At 42.3% G+C, this 21,720-nt stretch overlaps 3 protein-coding genes, 1 non-coding gene and 1 pseudogene across 21 annotated transcripts in view; 3 read left to right on the top strand and 2 right to left on the bottom strand.

Moving 5' to 3' along the window:
* atp6v0a1b (ATPase H+ transporting V0 subunit a1b) overlaps positions 1–9,331 on the top strand; it is a 15,285-nt gene extending 5,954 nt beyond the window's left edge. For 6 of the 16 annotated variants that reach the window (XM_076149635.1, XM_076149637.1, XM_076149639.1 and 3 more), the window contains 8 exons: positions 346–464; positions 652–868; positions 1,345–1,452; positions 2,358–2,465; positions 3,661–3,678; positions 4,951–5,068; positions 5,280–5,451; positions 8,105–9,331. In XM_076149635.1, the coding sequence (XP_076005750.1) occupies positions 346–464; positions 652–868; positions 1,345–1,452; positions 2,358–2,465; positions 3,661–3,678; positions 4,951–5,068; positions 5,280–5,451; positions 8,105–8,198 (954 nt within the window). In that variant the 3' untranslated portion in view covers positions 8,199–9,331. Of the gene's footprint in view, positions 1–345; positions 465–651; positions 869–1,344; positions 1,453–2,264; positions 2,470–3,236; positions 3,246–3,660; positions 3,679–4,894; positions 5,069–5,279; positions 5,452–8,104 lie in introns of all 16 variants that reach the window. The other 10 variants (XM_076149634.1, XM_076149636.1, XM_076149638.1 and 7 more) reach the window with 5 other exon arrangements.
* Positions 9,332–9,670: 339 nt separating this feature from the next.
* On the top strand, positions 9,671–11,121 carry LOC143000348 (serum amyloid P-component-like; annotated as a pseudogene).
* A 268-nt stretch (positions 11,122–11,389) lies between these two features.
* Positions 11,390–17,283, bottom strand: LOC143000355 (kinesin-like protein KIF23). 2 transcript variants are annotated; one of them, XM_076149645.1, is made up of 19 exons: positions 17,202–17,283; positions 16,875–16,941; positions 16,596–16,730; positions 15,990–16,095; positions 15,718–15,854; positions 15,524–15,636; positions 15,259–15,429; positions 15,020–15,064; positions 14,491–14,603; positions 14,092–14,213; positions 13,865–13,967; positions 13,712–13,791; positions 13,509–13,628; positions 13,255–13,414; positions 12,955–13,119; positions 12,674–12,840; positions 12,409–12,582; positions 11,985–12,262; positions 11,390–11,898 (listed from the first exon to the last, which is right to left on the bottom strand). In XM_076149645.1, the coding sequence occupies exons 1-19, from the start codon at positions 17,213–17,215 to the stop codon at positions 11,883–11,885; spliced, it is 2,286 nt and encodes a 761-aa protein (XP_076005760.1). In that variant the 5' UTR covers positions 17,216–17,283; the 3' UTR covers positions 11,390–11,882. The 2 variants fall into 2 exon arrangements, with proteins under 2 accessions (XP_076005760.1, XP_076005761.1); XM_076149646.1 differs by lacking the exon at positions 15,020–15,064.
* On the bottom strand, positions 14,329–14,425 carry LOC143000375 (Z30 small nucleolar RNA). The gene has a single exon (XR_012963616.1). It is a non-coding gene; the product is annotated as a Z30 small nucleolar RNA (small nucleolar RNA).
* A 117-nt stretch (positions 17,284–17,400) lies between the features above and the next one.
* On the top strand, positions 17,401–21,710 carry ddb2 (damage-specific DNA binding protein 2). 2 transcript variants are annotated; one of them, XM_076149671.1, is made up of 11 exons: positions 17,401–18,006; positions 18,098–18,237; positions 18,322–18,422; positions 18,886–19,077; positions 19,268–19,434; positions 19,603–19,702; positions 19,894–20,071; positions 20,399–20,544; positions 20,954–21,109; positions 21,183–21,228; positions 21,322–21,710. In XM_076149671.1, the coding sequence occupies exons 2-11, from the start codon at positions 18,105–18,107 to the stop codon at positions 21,591–21,593; spliced, it is 1,491 nt and encodes a 496-aa protein (XP_076005786.1). In that variant the 5' UTR covers positions 17,401–18,006; positions 18,098–18,104; the 3' UTR covers positions 21,594–21,710. The 2 variants fall into 2 exon arrangements, with proteins under 2 accessions (XP_076005786.1, XP_076005787.1); XM_076149672.1 differs by having other exon boundaries at positions 17,401–18,237.
* Positions 21,711–21,720: the final 10 nt, after the last annotated feature.

The raw sequence follows: 21,720 nt of genomic DNA, 5'->3' as shown, positions 1-21,720 counted from the left end.
TTATGCGTGTAGTACACACACAGACACTCACACACACACACACACACACACACACACAAACAGACTTTTAAATACAAAAGGAACAGAGAGAGTCATTGTTTCTGAGCCTCAGCAACATTTGTCATATGTCAAATTAATTATGTTGTGTTTAAAAAATTGGGAGTAATTGCCTTTAAACAAAGTACCGCTAACATACTGCACGGCTTCAGAGTTATTAAAGTGCAAAGAATCCCAAAATCTGCGCTCATGTTAGTGTGTTCACATCCTAACACACACACACACACACACACACACCGTATAATGATGAACTGTCTCAAACATTTAGAACTTTTGTCTCATCTACAGATCTGGAATCTTGCTTCCAACAAGCTGACCTTCCTCAACTCATTCAAGATGAAGATGTCTGTTGTTCTGGGTGTCATTCACATGATCTTTGGAGTGTCGCTCAGTCTCTTCAACCACCTGTAAGTGTCATACTTGAGGCCATAAAGTGACCCTTCAGACTTAACACAACTTCAGCGACCCAGTTAAAACGTCAATGACCAGAAATTTGGTCAAATCACTGGAGTATGACATTAACACATGTGTCTGACTGTGGTACTGCTCCATGATATCTCAGGAGTGTGAATGTGTTTGTCTTCGTATGATCAGGTACTTCAAGAAGCCACTGAACATCTTCTTGGGCTTCATCCCAGAAATTGTCTTCATGTCCAGCTTGTTTGGCTACCTTGTCCTCCTGGTCTTCTACAAATGGGCCGCCTACGACGCCTTCTCCTCCAAAGAGGCACCCAGTCTGCTTATCCACTTCATCAATATGTGTCTCTTCAACTACAACGACCCCACCAATAAACCCCTATATCGAGGACAGGTGCTCTTTTCCTTCCACCTCTCTCCCTCTCTTAGCTTCCTGCTCCGCTCACTCATGGTCGTACCCGGGTAACAATGTGCACAGGTAGTTTCATTCAGCTGCAGGAAGGAGCTCACACACTTAAATCTCATTTCATCCAATCTTCATTCAAAACCATCTCCCAGTAGCCCACATCTGCTGGGTCAGTGACAATTAAACCAGATTTGTGGCGTTACTAGTCCTAGAAGGCCAAATTGAAATCAAGATAAGAAGCCACTATATTCACGTTCACAGGCAAGTCGGCTAAATTTTATTACATTAACCAGTTTCAAATGTGTAATTGTGATGAAGGCCATTGAGCACATACAGATGCAATATAGACGTTGGAGCTACATGTATATGTGTATGTTTGGGTTTTCTTTTGCAACAGGACAGGCTCAATCCATTTCGTGATCAGTGCTTCTTCCTTGTTAACCTCTCTCTGTTTGAATCTGTAGATGGGGATCCAGGTTTTGTTGGTGCTGATTGCCCTTGCATGTGTTCCCTGTATGCTGATTGTGAAAACCATGGTGCTTCGACGTCAGCACCTGTGGAAAAAGCACCTGGTATGTCAGTCTGACTCCCCACCTATAACCTCACTGTCAACCCTTTGATGTATAACAGTCGAAAATCTTTGATATAACCATTTGTTTTCTTTCACTCCTATTCTGCCATTCATTCCAATGCATTGTGCAATCTGGGTGGTTGTGTTGCCATGAAACAATGCCTAAAGCACGCCTCGGGAGATGTGATAATATTTTGAGCGAAAATTTGGCACCGTAATCTGCCACCTGCACTCAACATGAATATTTGAAGAGTTCATATCCAAAAGGAGATATATCCAAACAAACATGATCTGAATTTGAATACAGAAAGTAGCTCTGACTGGTTGAGATAAAACTCAAAAGAAGTGGAAGTCACTGGAACAGGTGAAGGTGAGAAGATGAAACTAAAATCACAAAGAACTCATCTGTACTCATCTATACTTTGCCTTCAGATGGGGAAGAAGCTGCTTATTTACATGTATCGATGAAAAATATTGAACTGTGTGGCAAAACCTTTTATTCTTTTGCCATTCAAGTTTTACATGAATTAATGTGTGCCCCATTGCCATCCACTGAAGGTTGAGATTAAATTCTGGCTTCCACAGCAGCAAATGCTCACTTAATCCAGTCTCTATGTGTTATTTTCAGTAGTTAGTGTCTGATTCCACAATTTGTTAAACCAGATTTCATGTTTTCAGAAGTGATGGATTGACTCATGTTGGAATGAAACTCTTCATTTATGTCAGCTGCTCTATTTCCTGAAAAATGGAAATAAAAACACACCCCAAGGCTTGCTTTAAGCTAGACACAGCTCTTGTGGCTTTTGTATCTAGTCGCAGAAGAGGGAAGAAGCCACTGCAGAGAATCTAGAGCAATCTTTAGAGCAAACAGATGTGTCCTCATCATGCACCGGACTCACTCAACAGGGCTCGCAGAAGTTCGGAGGCGTACGGGTGGGCAATGGGCCCACGGAGGACGAGGCTGGCATCGTGGACCATGACCACCTGTCCCAGCACTCAGAGGAGGGTGATGAGGTGAGTCCATGAAATGCTGCTACAATGTCAAAACTCTTTGCCATTTTAAGATATTAATTCTGTGACTTGTGTATCCATGATATCACTACAGTACACAGACTAAGATCAGCAAAACATTATGCCACTCTGGTGCATGACACACACATTGCCAAGCCTTTCACAAAAGGCCTGACAACTGCATGACAACGATAAGCACACAAAACAAACACTATTACACCAACATGTAAGTTCTCCCTTAAATCAGCTTCCCTTTTCCATGTACGGGAATTTAGGAGCAGTTAGTATTCAGGAAAAGTGCATTAACAGTGCCCAGGTTCCCACCCTTGCTTGTTAAAAGATAAATGCTAATTGGCAGTGAAGAGGAGTAGAGCCATAACAACGGCCCCTGACAGACCCGAGAGAGGCGGGGCTTACATTCCTCACCCTCTCTGGAGTCTCCAGTTCCTGTTCTTGTCCCTGACAAACACTCCTTCTTCGGCGGTTAATTCACATAGATTGGGAAGTGTTAAGGTGATAAACTCACATACACATCTCACTGCAAGTTGCCTTTGCAATGTTTGCAACACAAACGTCTCTAGCAGCTCGAACCCATCACGCCCCCAATATCACTTGTCTTCTCTTTTTTTTCCCCCTCTTGCAAGAGTTTTCTATGGGAGTTGCTCAGGGATCAGGGTGGTGTGGGCACACAAAGGGGAGGGATGGTTGGACTGGAGCAGATAAGAGATGGATTTTCCATTTCAGAAGCATAAACAGTGAGGTGCTTTTCATGAGAACCAGCTAGTGGAATTTCTGAATATATCCCCTTGTTTTTCTGCGCGTGACTCAGAGGTCAGCTGTCTCCTCTACACCATCATAGATCTGTAACTGTTTGCGTTGCGATAACAAATTGCACAACTATTAGACTGAATTTTACTGTGATGTGACTTATGAGGTTTTTGAACATAGCCATGCATGATTGTGACGTTTGACATCAGTAGCGACAGAACTATTTTCACTAACACACAGCTGGGTATTATTGCAGGAATTCATATATTGCGGTGTTGTTTGAGCTGCATAGAGACAGTTTGAGCTGTTACTGTCATTAGTTAACATTTCGTCATTGGCAGGTAGACAACTGGTGAAATGCTGGTGATCATATGTTCTCATTTTATCCATCTATCCTGCCACTAACCTTTGACCTTTGCTTACTTTCAAGCACGCAGAGGAGGAGCCGGTAAGAGAGGGTTTGCTTTCGTCTCTTGCCTGTTTGTCTTATTTTTCCTGTAAGACCAAGTGGCGATCACTGATCTGTCTCTGCTCCTTATCTGTCCATCTCCCGATACTTGGCATGTGTGTGAGTGTAAAGGTGTCGGTGTATGCAACTGTCCAAACACACACACACACTGCAAGAGGTGGCTGTCAAGTGTCTACTTAGTTTTGTTGTTCCAGTTGTTGACTTCCTCACTCCTTCTCTAGTGGATGTGGTGTTTCAGTGCAATGTTCTCCTCCATTAACCACAGATCAGTCAGATATCATTTCTAAAAACCTCCTCCCTCTCCTTTTACGATACATTATAAAGTCACTGAAATGGGTAAAATCAGCTTTAGTGTTTTGGTGACCATGTCAACACTCTGGCCACTTGTCCGCTTGCATTTGTGCCATGACGACATGTTCGCCCGTGTTGTTTTCATTGGAGACCCTTTGACTGTGAACAATGAGTGCTGATTCCATGAACTCTAATGTATGGGTCCAAGGACAAAGGAGAAGCATGGAAAGAGGAAGCCAGGCCAGAGCCAAGCCAAACCTAACAGGAGAAACGTAGAGCAATGGGTTCCCATGTAATCCCTCCCAGCAGGATTTGCACAGGAAGTTCTAGCCTTGCTCCGGGACATAGAGAACGGAGGAACATTGTCAGCCTTACAATACACAAACAAGGTCCTGTGATCCGACTGCGGGAAAAGGAGAAACAAACAGACACAACGCACCGACTTAGCTGTTTTCATCTGATCAGAGCGAATCCTCCAACGGCACAAAGCGGCCACTCATTCACAAAATAGCTTGAATATCTTCACGGTAACAACAATGTAGTTGTTTTGAATGGTTATGATGTAATCTGGATCTGGCTGATAACGTTCGCTACAAGTCACATGACACATTTCTTACATAACTGTATAAAGTAATGACATCATGGAAGTACCATCAACAGGCAAAGCATTAAAAGACGTTTAGTTTACATTTTTCTAAGCGGGCCTGTTAGGAAAACCAGCAGAGTTCTTAACAGGGTCAGCCGGAGTGTCTCAGGCAGGTTTGGATCAACCTCATCATCTCAATATTGGAACGTTGCCCCACTAGGCCCATTTTTAAAGTGACTCTCTTCCAATCGTTTTGAAACTCAGTTTATAATGAGCCTGTTGTAACAGTTGAGATATCATATATTTAACATATATGAGGATGTTTATATGTTGATGTGCATGTTGTCTTTTCATTCATTTCGTCTCGATTGCAGTTTGACTTTGGAGACGTAGCTGTGCACCAGGCCATCCACACTATCGAGTACTGTCTGGGATGCATCTCCAACACTGCCTCCTACCTCCGACTCTGGGCCCTCAGCCTGGCTCATGCACGTGAGCGTCACACACGCACACACACTACACACAGTTTTATGTAAACACCGCAGCGAGGATCATTTACATCACCAGATACAGAAGAAACTGGATTTTGACCATAATTGACTACAATTAGACATATTTAATGCATAGCTCAGATTAATCATATTCCAGTCAAGCTGTGTATTTTCTTGTAAGTGTATTCTGATTCGTGACTGTGTGTGTGCAGAGCTGTCAGAGGTGCTGTGGACCATGGTGATGCACTTAGGCCTGTCGTCAAGGAGCGGGGCCGGCTTCTTTGGCCTGTCAATCATCTTCTCTGCCTTCGCCACTCTCACCGTCTGCATCCTTCTCATCATGGAGGGCCTGTCAGCATTCCTGCATGCCCTGCGTCTGCACTGGTAAGAAACACACACGAGCACAATGATAGAAAACACGCGCACACACCATTCTGCCTGTATCTCTTCAACAAACATCTTTGTCAAGCTATTGCACTACATACAGGAATGCAGAGAAGGCTCCTGATAGGCCGACACACCCTCCAGCTCCATCTCCTCCTTGCACCGTCTCCACCCTGTTGATCCAACGTGCATCAGTTTAAACTCAAGCCAGACATTTAGGAATAAATACATTTCCAACAGTGGTAGATGCACTGTACCTAGGTGATAAAGACCAGAAATGTAATGCAGTGCTTTCAAATTGTACTTCGTATTCTTAGATACATATTTACACGTGTCATGTTACTGTTTTGTGAGATAACTTATCAGGCAGTTACTCAGAATTACAGAAGATTTGTACTGATGGCCATCTGGGGCTGCAGTGTTCATTTCTTCATTCAATGTTTTGTTGTTTTTTTACAAAGCCAGTCGAATGCAAAAATCCTAGTACAAAATGCCAAATGAGGACTTTTTTTAAATATCTTTTCAAAAGGGGAACTGGAGGATGTGTACGCACAAGGTGTGTGTCATATTAGTGGATTACTAGGAGTCTCTTGGTAGTGTGGCCCTCTCCTTCATCAGTCTGAGGAAGAGGAGAGGGCTGCACTACCAAGAGGAGGAGTAGCAATTTGATTTAGAGGTGGGTTGGGTAGCAGCAGTGTGATTTGTGATTCAAGGTATACAGGTGCATCTCATTAGTAAATTAGAAGCAGGTGATTTGAGTTAATGAGCTGATTAGGGTGTGACACCATGAGTCTACAATATTGAACGTTTTCACAATATTCAATTTTTCCGAGATTTTTGGGGTTATCATGAGCTGTAAGCCATAATCATCAAAATTAAAACAAATAAAGGCTTGAAATATTTCACTTTGTGTGTAATGAAACCATAATATATGAGAGTTTCACTTTTTGAATTGAATTACTTAAGTAAATGAACTTTTCCACAATATTCAAATTTATTGAGATGCAGCTAAATCCTTTGACTTCTTGATACACCCATGACACGTATGTCGTGACATGTACGTGTGTGTGTGCTGGTGAGTATCTGCTCCATGCTATTGGCAGTTTGTCTTATTTAAGTAAAATCACATTTACAGTTAAGAGGTTTTATACTGCCTGGCATTGAGACAGCTTGTGACAAAATAGTCACGAGAAAAGCAAAAAGATACACCTTTGCTCAGTAACATATTAGCTGAAAGGAGTGTGTGAGTGTTTACTGTCTTTACTCTTTGCCTAGTCGGTGTTATTAACATAGAGCCTCATGTCGTGCCTTTGAAATGACAAAACAGGGGGAGAATATCTTGTGTATTTTGTTTGGACACCGGTTGGGTGTTAAACTGAACTGCTGCTCTCAAGGCTGACTGGTGTAAGTAGGTTTTAGTGGAAGTATTAAGTGCCTGCTGTCCTCTGTCCATCTGTCTATCCTTCCTGTAAACTACTGGAAAGGCATCTGCAAGCATTGAAGAAAAGCATATCTGTCTTTTAATCTGGCTGTGTGTGTTGGGAGAGAGCCTGCACAGCCCAAACTGGAACCAGTACACTTTATTGAACATATAGTTGAACCACTCATTGTCCAGTCTGGTCAAAGTGTGTGAAGCTGATTTAATAACGAGAAGAAGCTGAATTAGCGGCACCACTGCCAAACATGTTACTGCAGCTGCTGCTCGCAAAGTGACATCAGTCCTCCTCAAATTGATTAGTTTCATCAGCATTACTGGGATTTCTGCTTGAGCAGCCCTATGCATGTCTTAGGACAGCAACTCTGGGTTAAGATCTCAAATCTGACAGGGACAAAATACACTTTCTGTTATGTATACACCTTTATTTTATTGATCTACGTGTGGTATTGTGTTCATATTGTGGTCCATTGCCAAGTGTCTCAGCCAGCAGGAAACACATGTGATAGTGCTCATCATCTCATTAAAGTGAATGTAAAGTAGGTAGCACTCGGGTCAGCTGTCAGGTCTTGGCGTGGCAAAAAGTCGTTGCTAAGGTTCAAAAGAGTAGCAGAGTATTTTTCACAGAGGTGAGTGAATGGAAATACTCATGTTCAAAGCAAATAGTCATCAAGCTGGAACCTCTGTGGTTCTGGCCACTCTTCACACTCACATGCTGATGTGGTGTGTAAAGTAGTACACACACACACACACACACACACAGCAGTCAAGCATGCTCTGTATTAGTTACCAGCATTTTTTTCCATCTCCTCGGCTGTGTGCTTTCTCATTTCTTCCCTCTTTTTTTTTTTTCAAGTGCTGCCCTCTCACAGCTTTGGCCGGCCAAATATTTGCCATGGCTGGGAGACATTCCTGGGCGCTCCCTTCACTCGCCAGCTTTGAAAATGTCCTCTTTTTATAATAAAGATATCAGAAGTGATCAGAAGTAGAATAATAACAATAGGAAGATAATTTGTCAGCATCACTGTAAGGCGAGACTGTTTGGTAGTGAAAATAAAGATAATGTAAAGAACATCTGATCCGACCAACCCGTTCAGATTCCAGACTTTATTGACTGATGCAATGTATCAATTCAGATCACTCTTAACAAAATAACTGTGCAACTTCTGAATGTTTGGTCCAACCCCATGTCAAATCAGTACTTTTGTCGCATTTCAGGGTGGAGTTCCAGAACAAGTTCTACTGTGGCCAGGGCTTTAAGTTCTTCCCTTTCTCCTTCGAAAGCATCCTGGATGGACGCTTTGATGAGTGAGCAGGTTTCAGCTCCTCCAACCTCCATTCCACTGCTGTGTGTCTGTGTGAGTGTTCATCATCTCAATACGGCCCTCTGTTCCCCTCTAGTGGTAAATTGTGAAGTGTTGTTGTGAATGAGCTGTGATGTCGTCTTTAAGTGGCATGAAGTAACTTTCCTGGAGCTCCAGTGGCTGCAGCCTGGTCCCAAGACTGCTTGACACTCAGCGGCAGTTCACCATGATTACAGTCACTTGTAATATGTCAACTATTACCAATCACATTATATGGACCATGATGTTTGTTCAAAGACAAACATTTAGACAAACATCATTGGGTAAATGGGACCATATGAGAAGATTCATCTTCCTCGTAGAAATAACTGATAGTGACACTGAATTTCTGCTGTATTCATTCATTAGTTATTGTCAGTGATATTATCTGTTTGGGATGTTTAAGTCATTTCTCAGCAAAGTAACATGCAATCAATATGAGAATTGAATATGAATAGTCACATATTACAATTTCTTTCATTCAAAATATAACTCTGCAAAGGAAATTACCACTAATTTCCTTTATACTTTTCATTCTACATCGTTTTTCAGTACAATCGCAGTGTTTGGAGCAGGTGTATGGATCAGTATTGTTACCGTGTTGTGATTGAAATGTGTGTCAAACTTCCCTCTGACTGATTATGTTGTACACCTGATAACAGCAGGGATTAGATGTGCACCCCTTCAAAGTAAAGCAGTGTTATATTCAGGAGATCAGCAGTCTGTCCATGTTGTGTGCATCGTTGAAGATTTGTTTAACTTCAAATGTGTAAATTCTCGTCCATTTACTTTGCTTAATTTGTCCCAAACAGTTAAGTGAAAGACACAATAGAAATCAATCATGTTTTGCTTATTAGTTTGTTGAGATTTGCTGGAATCTGAACTAAACACTACAGATAAATGTAAGAACTAGAAAATAAATGTTCATGTATTGTGACTGCTCCATTCAAACTGAGACACTTGTTAACACAGTAACAATGTCTGATAATCACTTTTATTTATTTATTTATTATTTTGAAGTTCATTGTTTTTCCTCCACAAAAAAAAACATTTCAACGTGTTCGTAAAGTTGGATGCATGAAATGTTCATCAAGAGTCTAAACATCACACTCAGTTGCTGAATGGTGTTATAGAGATTTTAAAAAGTGATGTGTTTGTGATCAATAAAAAAACAAAGTCTCTGGAATTCATCTAGTGTCCTTGTGTTTTTCATTACGGTTGCATGGTGACAAAGACTTTGTTGCAGTAAATATTTATGGTGAAAGGGTAATTGTGGTTAGTATTCTCCCGCAACAGATTTTAATTGAACGGGTGGATTTTCCTTAAGTGTGGTTACAAGATTAAGGCTCGTTTGCTCTACATACAGGATTTAATTTAGGATTCCTGAGTTCATCAGGCCAGTTGATCGAAGAGCAATCCATCCCTCCTATGAAATGAAAGCATGGTATCCATATACAGTATCATCCCTCTCATCAATTTTCAACCCTTAAGGTGAGACTTTAATGGATTTGTACCTCTGGCAAGTTTCAATTCTCATAGATGGCAACTGTAAAGACCAAAGTAAGCAGGGGCAACATGCAGATAGTTAAAGACAGCAGAAGGGAATTGGTAATATACAGGAACATGAAAAAAATGGATGGAATAGACTTATTTCCTGCTCTGTTATCCTTTTAGAGCACTGTGTGTGCCTGGTTCAGCAGCAGGAGAATGAAGAGAGTCGTGCTGCTGTTTGCTACCCTTCTGTCCACCTGCAGAGGAGAATTTGAGGGTGAACATTTCTCTTTTTCATTTACATTTCTGGTGTAGTTTGTGGTTGCTGGTGAAGTAAACAATGCAAATGGGATTTTGAATGATATTACTTTTTGTGAAGTTGACAACTTTGATGCTATTCTACAGAACAGGAGAGGTGACATCCAATGTTAATAAAAATAACATGACCACTAGTTAAACCATGAAAAGAGATAGTTGTTGTGGTGTGAGATAATCATCTTGGGATATCACGTATAAGGCAAAATCACAGGATTAGCTGTTGTGTATTTTAAACTAGGAGTGAAACTACAAAGATATTAAGTAATAAACAGTCCGTTAAGCCTGAAGCAGCAACAGCGCCATAGACCCCTGAAACACCAGTCGACCTGACGCAAGCCTTCATACTACAGGAAGTGTGTGTCAGGTCACCTGTGCTGTTCACGAATCATTACATTCATACTTAACCCAAATCACCTTAAGCACATAATCAAAACATGTTTGCTTGTAGAGGAGCTCATTCATATCATTGCTGTACTAGACAGGAAGAGCATGTTGAAACCTGCACCAGGATCAGATGGAGCCAGTACCCTGATTCCACAGCTCAATCTCAGCCATGACTTTGTGCCTGAGGTTTTTCTCTGACCGACACCGTGGACAGTCCTTGTTTTCCTTGGACAAGGCCTCTCACGACAATGATCTGCTGCTCTTCAAACCACAGAAAGTGGGTCACTACGGCCTGCACATTGTGTGATCTGAACTTGAATTCTTAGGCCTACCAGATGCCAGATAATAAAAAGGAATGGAACTCAGTGTGCTGGACATGGCAATCCACAACAGGTCCGACCCAACTCTGGGTGAATGAGACGCAGTCTGCGGGTTTCTCTTCAGCCAAACGTATCCTTAACTGGAAAAACAGGCATAATTATCGGACAAGAGCAGGACACATACGGCGGAGGGTTTCATACAAAGCAATCCTTTGTAGGTGACATGACTGATGTCCACATTTGGAGTCCTCCCTCCCTGTGAAATCAAAGGCTATATAAATAAGGGAAACCGTTACCTCTTAGCTGGAGAGCACTGGAATACAGCGCTGAAGGCAAAGTGTTTGTGGAAATGAGTGACTTTCCCCAATTCTCTTTGTAACTAAGCGATCAGATGAGTGTCTTGAAAGCTGCATCCCACTCACAATGACTATCATCCCTGTCAGTGTCACAAAACTAAGACAATCAGAGAGAGCTTTGTTAAGTAGTGAATTTTTTGGCCTAATTGTAACCTAATCTGTGTTTATTGTGAAATGTTTACCTTCCATATCAGCCCCAAATCTTGTTTGTGTTTGTACATTTTTTACAATAAAAAAAAAATCCTGAGTCACACCACCAACCAAAAATGTCACAAAATGACACATTTACAATGACAATTAGTCAATAGTCTCTCCATTTATTTATACTCATTCAGTTACAATGGCTTTCCAGGCAGGTAGTATAAATGTAGTGTAGTGCCTAGTGTGTGGCTTTTTTGATTTGGCTATGATTTCAGCTACGACATAGCTAGCTTTGAGAGCCTTGCTCACGTGTACCTCCGCAGTGCTCTGGAGGCAAGCTGGGGAGGACTCGAACCGGCGACCCTCCAGTTCCCAGCTGTCCGCCCAGCGGACTAAGCTACTGCCGCCCCATTATTGCGCTACTGCCACCCACAGTCGATGTGCATGTCAGGACACCCACGACTATTCATCTTATCTTGAAGAAATGTTTCAAGGGAGTACTAGATATATACGGATATATAATGGTTTATTGCCTCAGATGAACCCGCGGCAAAGAAGCATGTGCACAAGTACAGTGGCGAGATATAGATTTGTGATAAATAAATAAAATACAAAACGAAGTGACGATGACTGCAGCTGCCACTTATGGTTTTCTGCGCCTGTAACAAAGAAGAGACTTAGTAAGATCTTATACTTGTAATTTATCAGGAGAGATGTAAATACTGTTTCAAGACGGAGAACTTACTTGGGGATTACACGATGCTCATAAGCAGGACCCATTTTTGATCCAGCCCTCATCTCCACAGAGATGGAGCATCCAGGAAGCGGCGTGGGCGAGGATGATCTCTTTGCAGGGGTCCGTTCCTCTGTGAAGAGTCGCTGAGGCCGGGTTTGACGTGGCGGAGGTTCGGGGTGAGTCGAGGTCTTGCCCTCCTTTAAAATGTCTTTGAGTTGCTTGAGCTTCTCGTCCTTGACCCATAGCTGGTTTCGCATCTCCAGCTCTTTGGCATTAACGCGCCTCTCCTGCACAGCCAGAAATACAAGTAAAATACCAGAAGTTAGACATTTTTGCGCCAAAAACCCCCACAACTGAACATTTTGTAGAGTTGGAACAGGGATCAACAGGTAACAGTAGACATTTGTTCTTAGAATAAAAGTGAAGCCCTTACACATTCTCTCTCCCACTTGTGTTGGGTGTCTGTGACCTTGCCCTTCATGCTCTGCTCCATTTGTCTCTTCTCAGACAGCTCGTTCTGCAGCCTCTGCTCTCTGGTTTCAAGCTCCTGAAACAGCGTGCCCTTCTCTTTCTCATAGACATTGGTAATGTTCTGCAGGAGGTTGATCTGGGACAGATGGGACATTAAAGAACCTGTAAAACATTGTTTTCCAACCAGCAATCTCAGGGAGGCTTCCTTCCTTCCTTCCGTTTCTCACCTTGTGTTCTTGCATCTTGGTCCTCTTCTCCAAGCGAAGAATCTCAGCTTTGTTTTCCTCAATGACATTGTCCCTCTCGAATAGTTTGCCATTTTGCTCATGAAAGAAATTCTCATTGGATACAATATTGTTGCCCAAATCTTGAAGCATGGATTTCATGAAGTTGGCTAAAATGAAATAGAGAGCCAGGAACATTAGTCACATTAGAAATCAATTTGCAGAATTAACTTGAACAGTTTGATGTGAAGAGGTGAGCGATGAACTACAACGCGAGCAGGTACCTGCTTTGCTGTATTCTTCAATAACCATCAGCCTGTATCTCTGTCTGCTCTCCAGCGCTTCGATCAGCCTCGGCAGGGTGATGTCATCATGAGGGTCACTCAGCTCACAGAGCGGCAAGGTGGGGAGGCTGTGCGTCGAGAGCATGTTTATAGTGGAGAGCAGGCCTAGGGAAGAGAGGCAATTAAAAATAATTCCAAAAAGCCACATTCTCTCTCCAAAAAGCCACAAACTCTAGTAGATCAGTGCAATTAATCACAGCATTTTCGGCATAATTTGCTTATATTGTTCATGATCGTTACCCTTGTCTGTTGGACCACCACGCTCATTCAACCTCTGAGATAGCTCCTCTTTGAAGGCCTGGTTTCTATGGCGGCGGCCCGGAGTCAAACCGCAAATGGGTCGGTCTATCGGTCGAGCCACTTCCACCTCCTGTGTCATTTCTGCAAAGCGCATCACCAGCTGCAGAAACAGAACGTGTTGCTCCAGGTTAAGGCACTACAGAGTCTATGCCACAAAAACACAAAGACCGTTTGAAGGTGTGGGGTGAACGTACCAAGCTTTCCTCGTAGTCGTCAGCCTTGGGATTGACACAGACGACCATTCTGACTTTACCTTCACCGTCAAAGTAGTTCTTGAACATGTGGGTAATCTTGGAGTCTCTGTATGGGACCATCTAGAGGAGAAAGACCTGAACAATGTAAATGGTCCCTCAGGATATAGTGAGGGTTCAAAGCTGAAGTTTGATCATACACACACCTTGTTTGTGCCACATATCTGGTTCTCCCGGAGTACCTCGATGCATGTCCTCAGAGTGAGCAGAGATTGATTGATGTTGCCTGCAAAATAAATAGAGATTTAATTGCTGATTGACCGTTACAGTTTCAACCAACGCCTGGTTAGGGAACAAACCTGCTTCTCGTATTCGGCTGCCCTCTGCTCCAGTCCTGCCAGTACGCTCACTTCCTGCCAAGTCCACCAGGCACAGCTGACTCACAACCACCTGGCTCTTGTCCTGAAAAAGGGGCAAAAACAAAAAATTCTCTTGATTAGATCTAAGATTTAGTGCTTGCAATTACTATATTAATAGGGGTACCGAAACAATCTCGGGTAGCAGAATGAAATCAACTTGAACTGACCGGAAGAATGCTTTCTCCATCAGCATCCAGTGGAGCCTGAGCGAGTTTGATGACGAACACGCTGTGTGATCGGCTGGACTCTGTGTTGAGTCTGGTGTTGGCAACCTTCCTCTTCTTCTGACCTGGTGAAATATGAGATATGAGCATTGAAGGATATCTAAACACATACAGTAGCACCTTCACATATACAGTTTTAGCTAATGTAAGCAGACGACACCCATCTAACTACTCCATAATCTGCTCAGAGAGAAGATTAACTGAGTCATTCCCTGGCCAGAGCCGAACCCAGAGGTCAGCAATGCCAGGTCAGTCATATCTACGATCATCACTGCAGTGACTTTCAGTTCCTTTTCCTCTCCTAACAGTTTGATCTTTTGTTCACATTCATGTGCAACTCACCCCTCCAGAACACTTGAAAGGCCTCCTCCGCAGACTTGACTTCGACTTCCATACACCCGGCCACGTACATGGTGTGATTCTGATCCTCTCTGAGAATTTTAGACTGAGGGGCTCTGCGTTGAGAGAATATAAGCCATTTCAATTAAACTAGCGAGGAAGAAGGAAACTTCAATTTTCAAGGCGACACAAGCAGAACACGGAGCGACAAACTGGGAGCCACGGGTAGCGAACAAAGCGAGATGCAGGAGGTGCAAACGCATTCAGGGGGTTTGCCATGACACAGGGATGCGGCGCGTAATGCGATTCCTGGACTGAAGATGCATTCATCACAACTGGAGACGTTATCTGATGTGGACCTGAATGTGCAGCTCTAGCCGCTCTTGTTTTGTATGACTCAAACAATGAATGGCCATAAAGTGAGTGAAACTGCACGAATGTCTCCAGTGGCGATGGGGCTCTCCAATCCCTTTATCGTTTAGCTAAATCTAAGCTAAAAGGTTTTACTAGTCTAATGTACAAGAACGCATACAAGAACTCAGTGTTGGAGCGAATAGGCGTGCCTCCACCATTCCACCTAGCAAAAAAGAAAAGACAAGCATTTTTTCTTCCAATTGCTCTGACACAAACTGTCTTTTAAATCCACAAAACACTTTAATGTCTGTATACTCAAGCTAAAAAGTTATTCAGAGTAAGATGCGTAACATTCAATTATTTTGATGCGTGTATCCATAGGACTCAAAATGTTGAGCAACTCTCCAGTCAACTCACTTTGGTTGGAATGTGTCCTCTGACGTTTCCTCGAGCAGATCATAGATGTAGTTGTTGTAAATCTCTATGAAGGAGACAAAGACGCCGTAACTGCAGTCGTCATCCACGCCGTCCACCATAAAGGCCTCCTCCGGCTGAATCATGTCACCAAACTCCGGATCGAGCTTTTGCCTGTGGAAAAAAAGGAAAGACTCAAAGTAAAACACTGTAATGTCACAGCTGTTGATTAAGCTGCTGAGGACACAAAGCACTCAGGTCTCCTCACCTGGAGGAAGGTGTTTTAGGAACAGACGTTTGGTTCTCTCGTCGTTGGCGCTCCAATAAAGCGTCAATTTCATTCTGGATGTCGATACCATTTTTCTCATCAGCCTTGAAAACCTGAAAAAACAGCGTGGAATTAGACAAAGTGATTCAAAGGATCCGGTTTAGCAAAATAAGAGATCTCGACTTAGCACTTGCATATCTCTTGGCCTGGTAGGGGCTGATACTGTTGAAGAGCATGTTGATGGCGCGTGGCAGAAGTCCGCCCTGGCCCGGAGAGCCAGTCATGGTGAACGTCTTGCCACTTCCTGTGACTCCATAAGTAAAGAGTAAGCCTGCAGACAAATGGCAGGGAGACATTTAACACCAAGGCTGCACAGACACTGGTATCCATTTTAGAATGCCGCCTAATCAACTGAGGGAATCAGTATTTGTATCGTCTAATTTCAAAGCTTGACAGTCCCTCTTACCATTCTTTCCATGGACCAGGTCATCAATAAGCGGTTTGGCAACATCCTCAAAAAGTTCTATCTGAGATATTGAGACTCCAAAGACTTTCCTGAATGAGTACTGCGTCTGAAAGAAAAAAGGACACATTAGGAGAGACTTCACTGATGATTCATGACCCACTCCTGATGCACGGCTGTTGTTAATCAATGAGTTTGATGGACCAGTCACTCAGCAATTCAAATGAGCAATTGTTTGCAGCTTTTACCAAACAAAAGAGCCCAACTTCCGCCACTTTCAGCTTCTCAGAGACATGCTCCTTTATAGTTACATTCACCAAGAAGGTCATGCTTTCGCCCATAATTGTTGGCTGGTTTGATTGTTTATCATCGTGATTACTCAATTCTCGACTTAGTTTTGACAAAACTCTGATGGGTGCGACATCTCTTAGACAATTAAGTTGCGTTGTCCATCATAGTAGTTAGAATGACTCAAATGCAAGGGAGTATGAGTAAGTTTGTCAGGCCACGGCAGAGGTATGTGCGCTTCTACATGGACTAAATGATCCTTGTGTAAATCAGAATAGGTGAATATTTATGTTTGATTCATTGTGTTAAAGGGGAAATAACCTCTTTTGACTCTCCATTGCGATAGGCTCGGGCTCTGAGGGCTTCTGGGGCGCGCAGCTGGATGGTGGTGCCGCTGATGACGTCAATGCAGCACTCCTCGTCTTCTACACCTAGTGGTCGTATGCGGCAGTACACCTAATAGGAAACGTTCAAAAGCGTTGGTTAACTGCCGTTTACTCATTACATCTTAAACAATTACGACTGAACACATTTCGATAACGCTACAGAAAGTAGTAGGTTAGAAAGATTTATATATTTTATTAGGTCGCAGATACTCACCCCAACTGGGTCTTTCTGGCTGCTCGCAGAATTTTTGGGAGGATGTCTCCGCGGCGTTTTAAACCTCCTGAAAAAAAAACATTTTAATGCATAAAATGGATCGGTTTACTTTATTACTGAAGGTTTTGTAGGACCCGTGTCGTCGCCGTTGTTTTTGTTGTGAACGGCCAGGCTACCGGTTAGCTTTAGCCACGGCTACACGACAGGCTGGTTAAATAACATGCCGCCGGCACTTTACAAATAAATGTAACATATCGGTCAACATTATAAAATGCTTGCGAGCAAAACACCTTTCCGTGATACGTTACAATACAAACATCTACTTACGGCTGCTTGGACATGTTGACGAGTTCGTTCTATATCTGTAGTGTATCGCAAAACGCCGTTTTTGTTTGCGACTGGTTTGAAATTTCCCTCTTCGTCGTCCAATCAGCTGATCCATCCAGAAGCAACCAATAGGATTCCACAACGGCCTGACGTATTTCCGCTTCCTTCCTTTTTTTTTTTTTAAACACTGTTTATTTTGTCTACACAAGCGGAAGTTGAGTAAATCCAATTTTAGCGTTGTCTTGCAGAATATAAAAGTTTTTGTCATACCCTTGTCTCACAGGAAAGTGAAAAAATGCTTTGTTTTTTGTCTCGCTACTCAGAAATCACTAATGACGACTGAGAAATAAGAAAGTTTGCCTTTTCTGATAACTTTGACTCTTTGACTCCTTTGAAGTTTAATTCTTTAAATGCCTTTTGAATTATACGTTGGTTATGACTGTTGTGATTAGTTTGTCATTATATTATGTTGATTTCGTTAAATCTACATTTTATTAGTATTTATTTATATATATTGTGATGTGATACTTGCTACACGGGTCCTTCTGCAACTATTGCTCTTTTGTATTGCTATATTATAGAATACTTCTGTTTATTTTTTACGGAAGCGTACAAATTCGATAAAGAAAATGTAATAAACTTGCCACGGCCCATTTGAGATTGTTGTTCGCTCGAAGGTGACACCTAGTGGTCACTCGCTGTAACACGCACATAGGTTACAAAACAGATTTCAATCACATGTTATCGTGTATTCCTCGTGTCCTGTTCGACTGCAAAACTCAGCGCAGGAGTCTGAACGCATCGAGTAAGCTATATGTAGTTGCCTTAACGCAACCGAGAGATGGAACTGGGTCAACAGTATTGTTTGTATAATTGGACTTGAATAATCATTTCAGGTCGAAAATGAAACGCAAACCTGCACAGAAAGGAACGAAAGAGTCAAAGGGGGAAATGAAAACACGGAGCAGCGAGGACTTGGGACGACCACTCGCCAAGAAACTACGGAACAAGAAAGATGGGGAAACAATGAAATCAGGTCCGAGTCCTGATCTGAGAAGTCCAGTACAGCAGGGACGGGTTTGTCATAGCTGTGACAAATGAAGATTCTGTGCTTTTACAGGTCCTTCTCCCAAAGCCCAGACTAGTGGTGTGCGTGGGAGCATCCTGCACTTCATCTACAAGAGCACTCTGGGACTAAGCCTGCATTCTCAAATGAGAAAGGTAAAGATGTTGGAACATGGGTTGATTGATAGATTTTGAGCCAGACACATGAGGCGATGAGGAGTGGTTGTTGTGTTTCTGGAGGTGATACAGTGATTTGAGCTAAATGATAGAGAGGATCCAGAGGTAAGCAAGAGAAAAGAGGAATAGTGGTGATTAGGTGAAACTAACCAGAACATACCAGAACCGGAACATAATGCACATATGCAGAAGAATATACTATATGTGGTTGATATATTATACAGTATAGGAGACTGCCAACTCTGTATCAGTGATTGCAATGGTGATTTCACTATTCAGAATTTGGCTATTTCCTGTATATAACAACTCTTAAATTGAAAGTATGGAATTATGTACCATGTAACAATATGCAGGTATAGTCCAGTAATTGCACATTTATCATTTTACATTTAATTGATTGCAAACTGAATGTTTTTACTTTAAACTGATTTGTTTCCTCCAGTGTCTCCAGGAACCTTTTGTCCGCTCCTTGTCATCCTACTGTTTCCATCGTGCCACCAGCACTTTCGATCGTAGAGCCACCTGTCTGGAGTGGCACCCTACTATTCCCACCACATTGGCTGTAGGATCCAAGGGTGGGGATTTGTATCTCTGGGACTATGATTCGCCTGCCAAGAAAACATTTACTCAAGGGGTGAGAGAAGGAAGGAAACTAAGTTACTGCATGGCATGATTTACCTCAATGATCATTTGTATTACTACATGGGAAAGAAGAACATCATTTCCTGTCCCTGAAATATTTGCAAACAGCTATCATCCATCCTCTTGTCTGTCCAGCTCTAGTCTTATTATTGAGAGGCTCTGCATTTGTCTTTTGTGCACAGAAAGGAGCAGGAGACTTCATAGGTGGGATGAAGTTTTGCCCAACAGACCTCTCCAAAGTCTATGTGGCCTCTGGCGATGGCACGTTGACCATGAAAAGCTTTGACAATTGTACAGCCAACGTTCTGTCCAGAACTCAGGATTGTGGCCATGATCACCATGATGTTTGGTGAGAACAGTGCAAAGAGGACTGATGTCGAAATGGTTTGATCTTGTTTATATGATGGTAAAGTGACAAAAACACTGTTATTAATCATCTTTACTATAAAACACTGCGTAGGACCATATGTGTCTTTTAACTGAATGATAAACTTGTGTTCACCTGCTTCTTACGCAGTTACTGGTACTGTTGTTTAGATGTGACCATCAGCAGACGGATGCTTGTGACTGGGGACAATGTGGGACAGCTCCTTCTTCTGGGTTTGGATGGTCAAAAGGTGTGAGTTCGTTCCCACAGTAAAGATCATTTTATGCCTATTTTATCTAGCATTATTTATTTTCATTATTGTATGGTACAGTACTGTAAACATGTGTATTTACCAACCAATGCAGAGTATCCCCTAATGAACACTGAAAAAAAACAGCTATTGCTTTTTATTCATCTCTATATTCTCTTTTGATACTGTAGATTTTCAGTGAAAAGCTGCATAAAGCCAAAGTGACCCATGCAGAATTCAACCCTCGCTGCGATTGGTTGCTGGCCACCGCTTCTGTCGATCACACTGTGAAGCTCTGGGACCTGAGAATGATGAAAGACAAGAATGCCTTCCTCCATCACATGCCTCATGACAAAGCCGTCAACTCGGGTAGCAGTAACGACATCTATGTACTTTATTAAATGGTGCTCATTGAATTTTAGGGGACTTGTGAGGCTACACTTTGATATCACATCATTTAATTTGGATCTTAGAGGGTAGATTCAGATGTTTTAGAAAACTGCAACTACAAATAGAACACACAAGTGTTTCAATTTCATCTTTCTGTTGAATCCAATTCTAATCTGAGTATACCTTCTATTGCCTTATATGTTGTAAAACAGTAGAACTCTAATTTGATTGCTTTGATTATATTATACTATGACTTTGTAAAGAACAGCACAAACAATTACCTAAATGCTCTTGTGTTCTCTGCAGCTTATTTCAGTCCCTTGGATGGCTCAAGGTTGCTCACCACAGATCAGTATGATCAAATACGCGTTTACTCATCCTCTGATTGGTCAAAGCCACAGCAGATCATCCAACATCCACACAGACAGTTTCAGCATCTCACACCCATCAAGGTATGTTTACTTTATGGATGTTGTTTGTCTGAAATGGTCTGAACTCATGGTAGGGCCGTGTTTACAACTCGATAATGTGATGTGACAGGAGGGAACAGTTTGAGTGTGTGATGACATTCCTGATGTTGAAATGGGAGCAAACTGGCAAGCATACAGAAGATTTGTTTTGACAGAATCTGAAGGGAAAGTCTTTCTATTTGCCACTAGATGGTTCAGCATTATCACTGATTTTAGTAGACAGGTGAAGGAAAACACTACAGATACCTGGGAAGGAGCGATCTGTCCATGCTGAGTTAATGGTATATAAACCTATTTGTGGGTGTGGTAGCTTTTATAAGTTGCTAATAATAATCATTTGGGTTTAAGATGTGTAACCATAACTTGGTATTTGATCTTTTTTCCCCTGTAGGCCACATGGCACCCTGTATATGACCTGATTGTGGCTGGCCGTTACCCTGATGACAGAGTTTGCCCTGGTGATCAGAGGACTATTGACATCTATGATTCCAACACAGCAGAACTTGTGTGCCAGTTGCAAAATCCCAATGTACCAGGAATCAAATCTGTAAGTAAATGCAACACAACAATTACCTTAAAGATGTTCAACCTGTCCTTTTAACACCTACATGTATTTTTAGATCAACAAATTCAGCCCAATGGGTGATGTCATTGGTTCTGCAATGGGTGAGTTCTTCAAAAGCACATCATAGATGAAGAATTTCATGACCTGGTCACCTTTCGAAAAAATTACTAAAGCTGCTTAATATTCACCCACAGGTGTAAGCATACTTGTTTGGAAGCGAGACAACTCACTAATCAGCGACGGAGATGGAGATGGCGATGGGGTGAAAGAGGAAACAAGTACCTCGGGTGAGAGTACAAGAGGCCAGCGAGGGAGTCGGCAGCGCTCCAGCAAGGACAGGAGAGGTCCCGCTCTGGATACAAAGCTCAAGAAAAAACTGGCTTCACTTGAGGCAGCAGAAACTAAAACCAGCACCAAGTCCAGGAGTACCAAAACCACCCGAACAACAATGTCAAAAAAGAAATGAACTGTTATGATAAAATCTTGAAATGCCATATCTATCGCCTAACTAAGGGTTGTTTACTGTTGCACGCTGTGAATCGTGTTTCTATCTTCAGGGAGTGTTTGAGTGTTTTAAGTTGTATGCTCACTGA

The sequence above is a fragment of the Genypterus blacodes genome, unplaced genomic scaffold (assembly GCF_046128005.1).
Source record: "Genypterus blacodes isolate CSIRO-AG114 ecotype Tasmania unplaced genomic scaffold, CSIRO-AGI_Gbla_v1 ptg000046l_1, whole genome shotgun sequence".
Classification (NCBI taxonomy): Eukaryota; Metazoa; Chordata; class Actinopteri; order Ophidiiformes; family Ophidiidae; genus Genypterus; species Genypterus blacodes.
Note: the sequence above shows the minus strand (reverse complement) of the source record. Positions and strands in the feature narration are given on the sequence as shown.

Excerpts from the sequence above, each read along its gene's own strand:
- LOC143000355 (XM_076149645.1), bottom strand. Across the intron at positions 15,855-15,989 it reads CCTGGTCCATGGAAAGAATG|GCTTACTCTTTACTTATGGA; the intron begins GTAAGAGGGACT and ends ATTTGTCTGCAG. Across the intron at positions 14,604-15,019 it reads CGCTCCAACACTGAGTTCTT|AGCCCCTCAGTCTAAAATTC; the intron begins GTATGCGTTCTT and ends CTCTCAACGCAG.
- ddb2 (XM_076149671.1), top strand. The coding sequence starts at position 18,105 with ATGAAACGCAAACCTGCACAGAAAGGAACGAAAGAGTCAAAGGGGGAA. Across the intron at positions 18,238-18,321 it reads TGGGGAAACAATGAAATCAG|GTCCTTCTCCCAAAGCCCAG; the intron begins GTCCGAGTCCTG and ends GTGCTTTTACAG. Across the intron at positions 21,110-21,182 it reads ATGTACCAGGAATCAAATCT|ATCAACAAATTCAGCCCAAT; the intron begins GTAAGTAAATGC and ends ATGTATTTTTAG.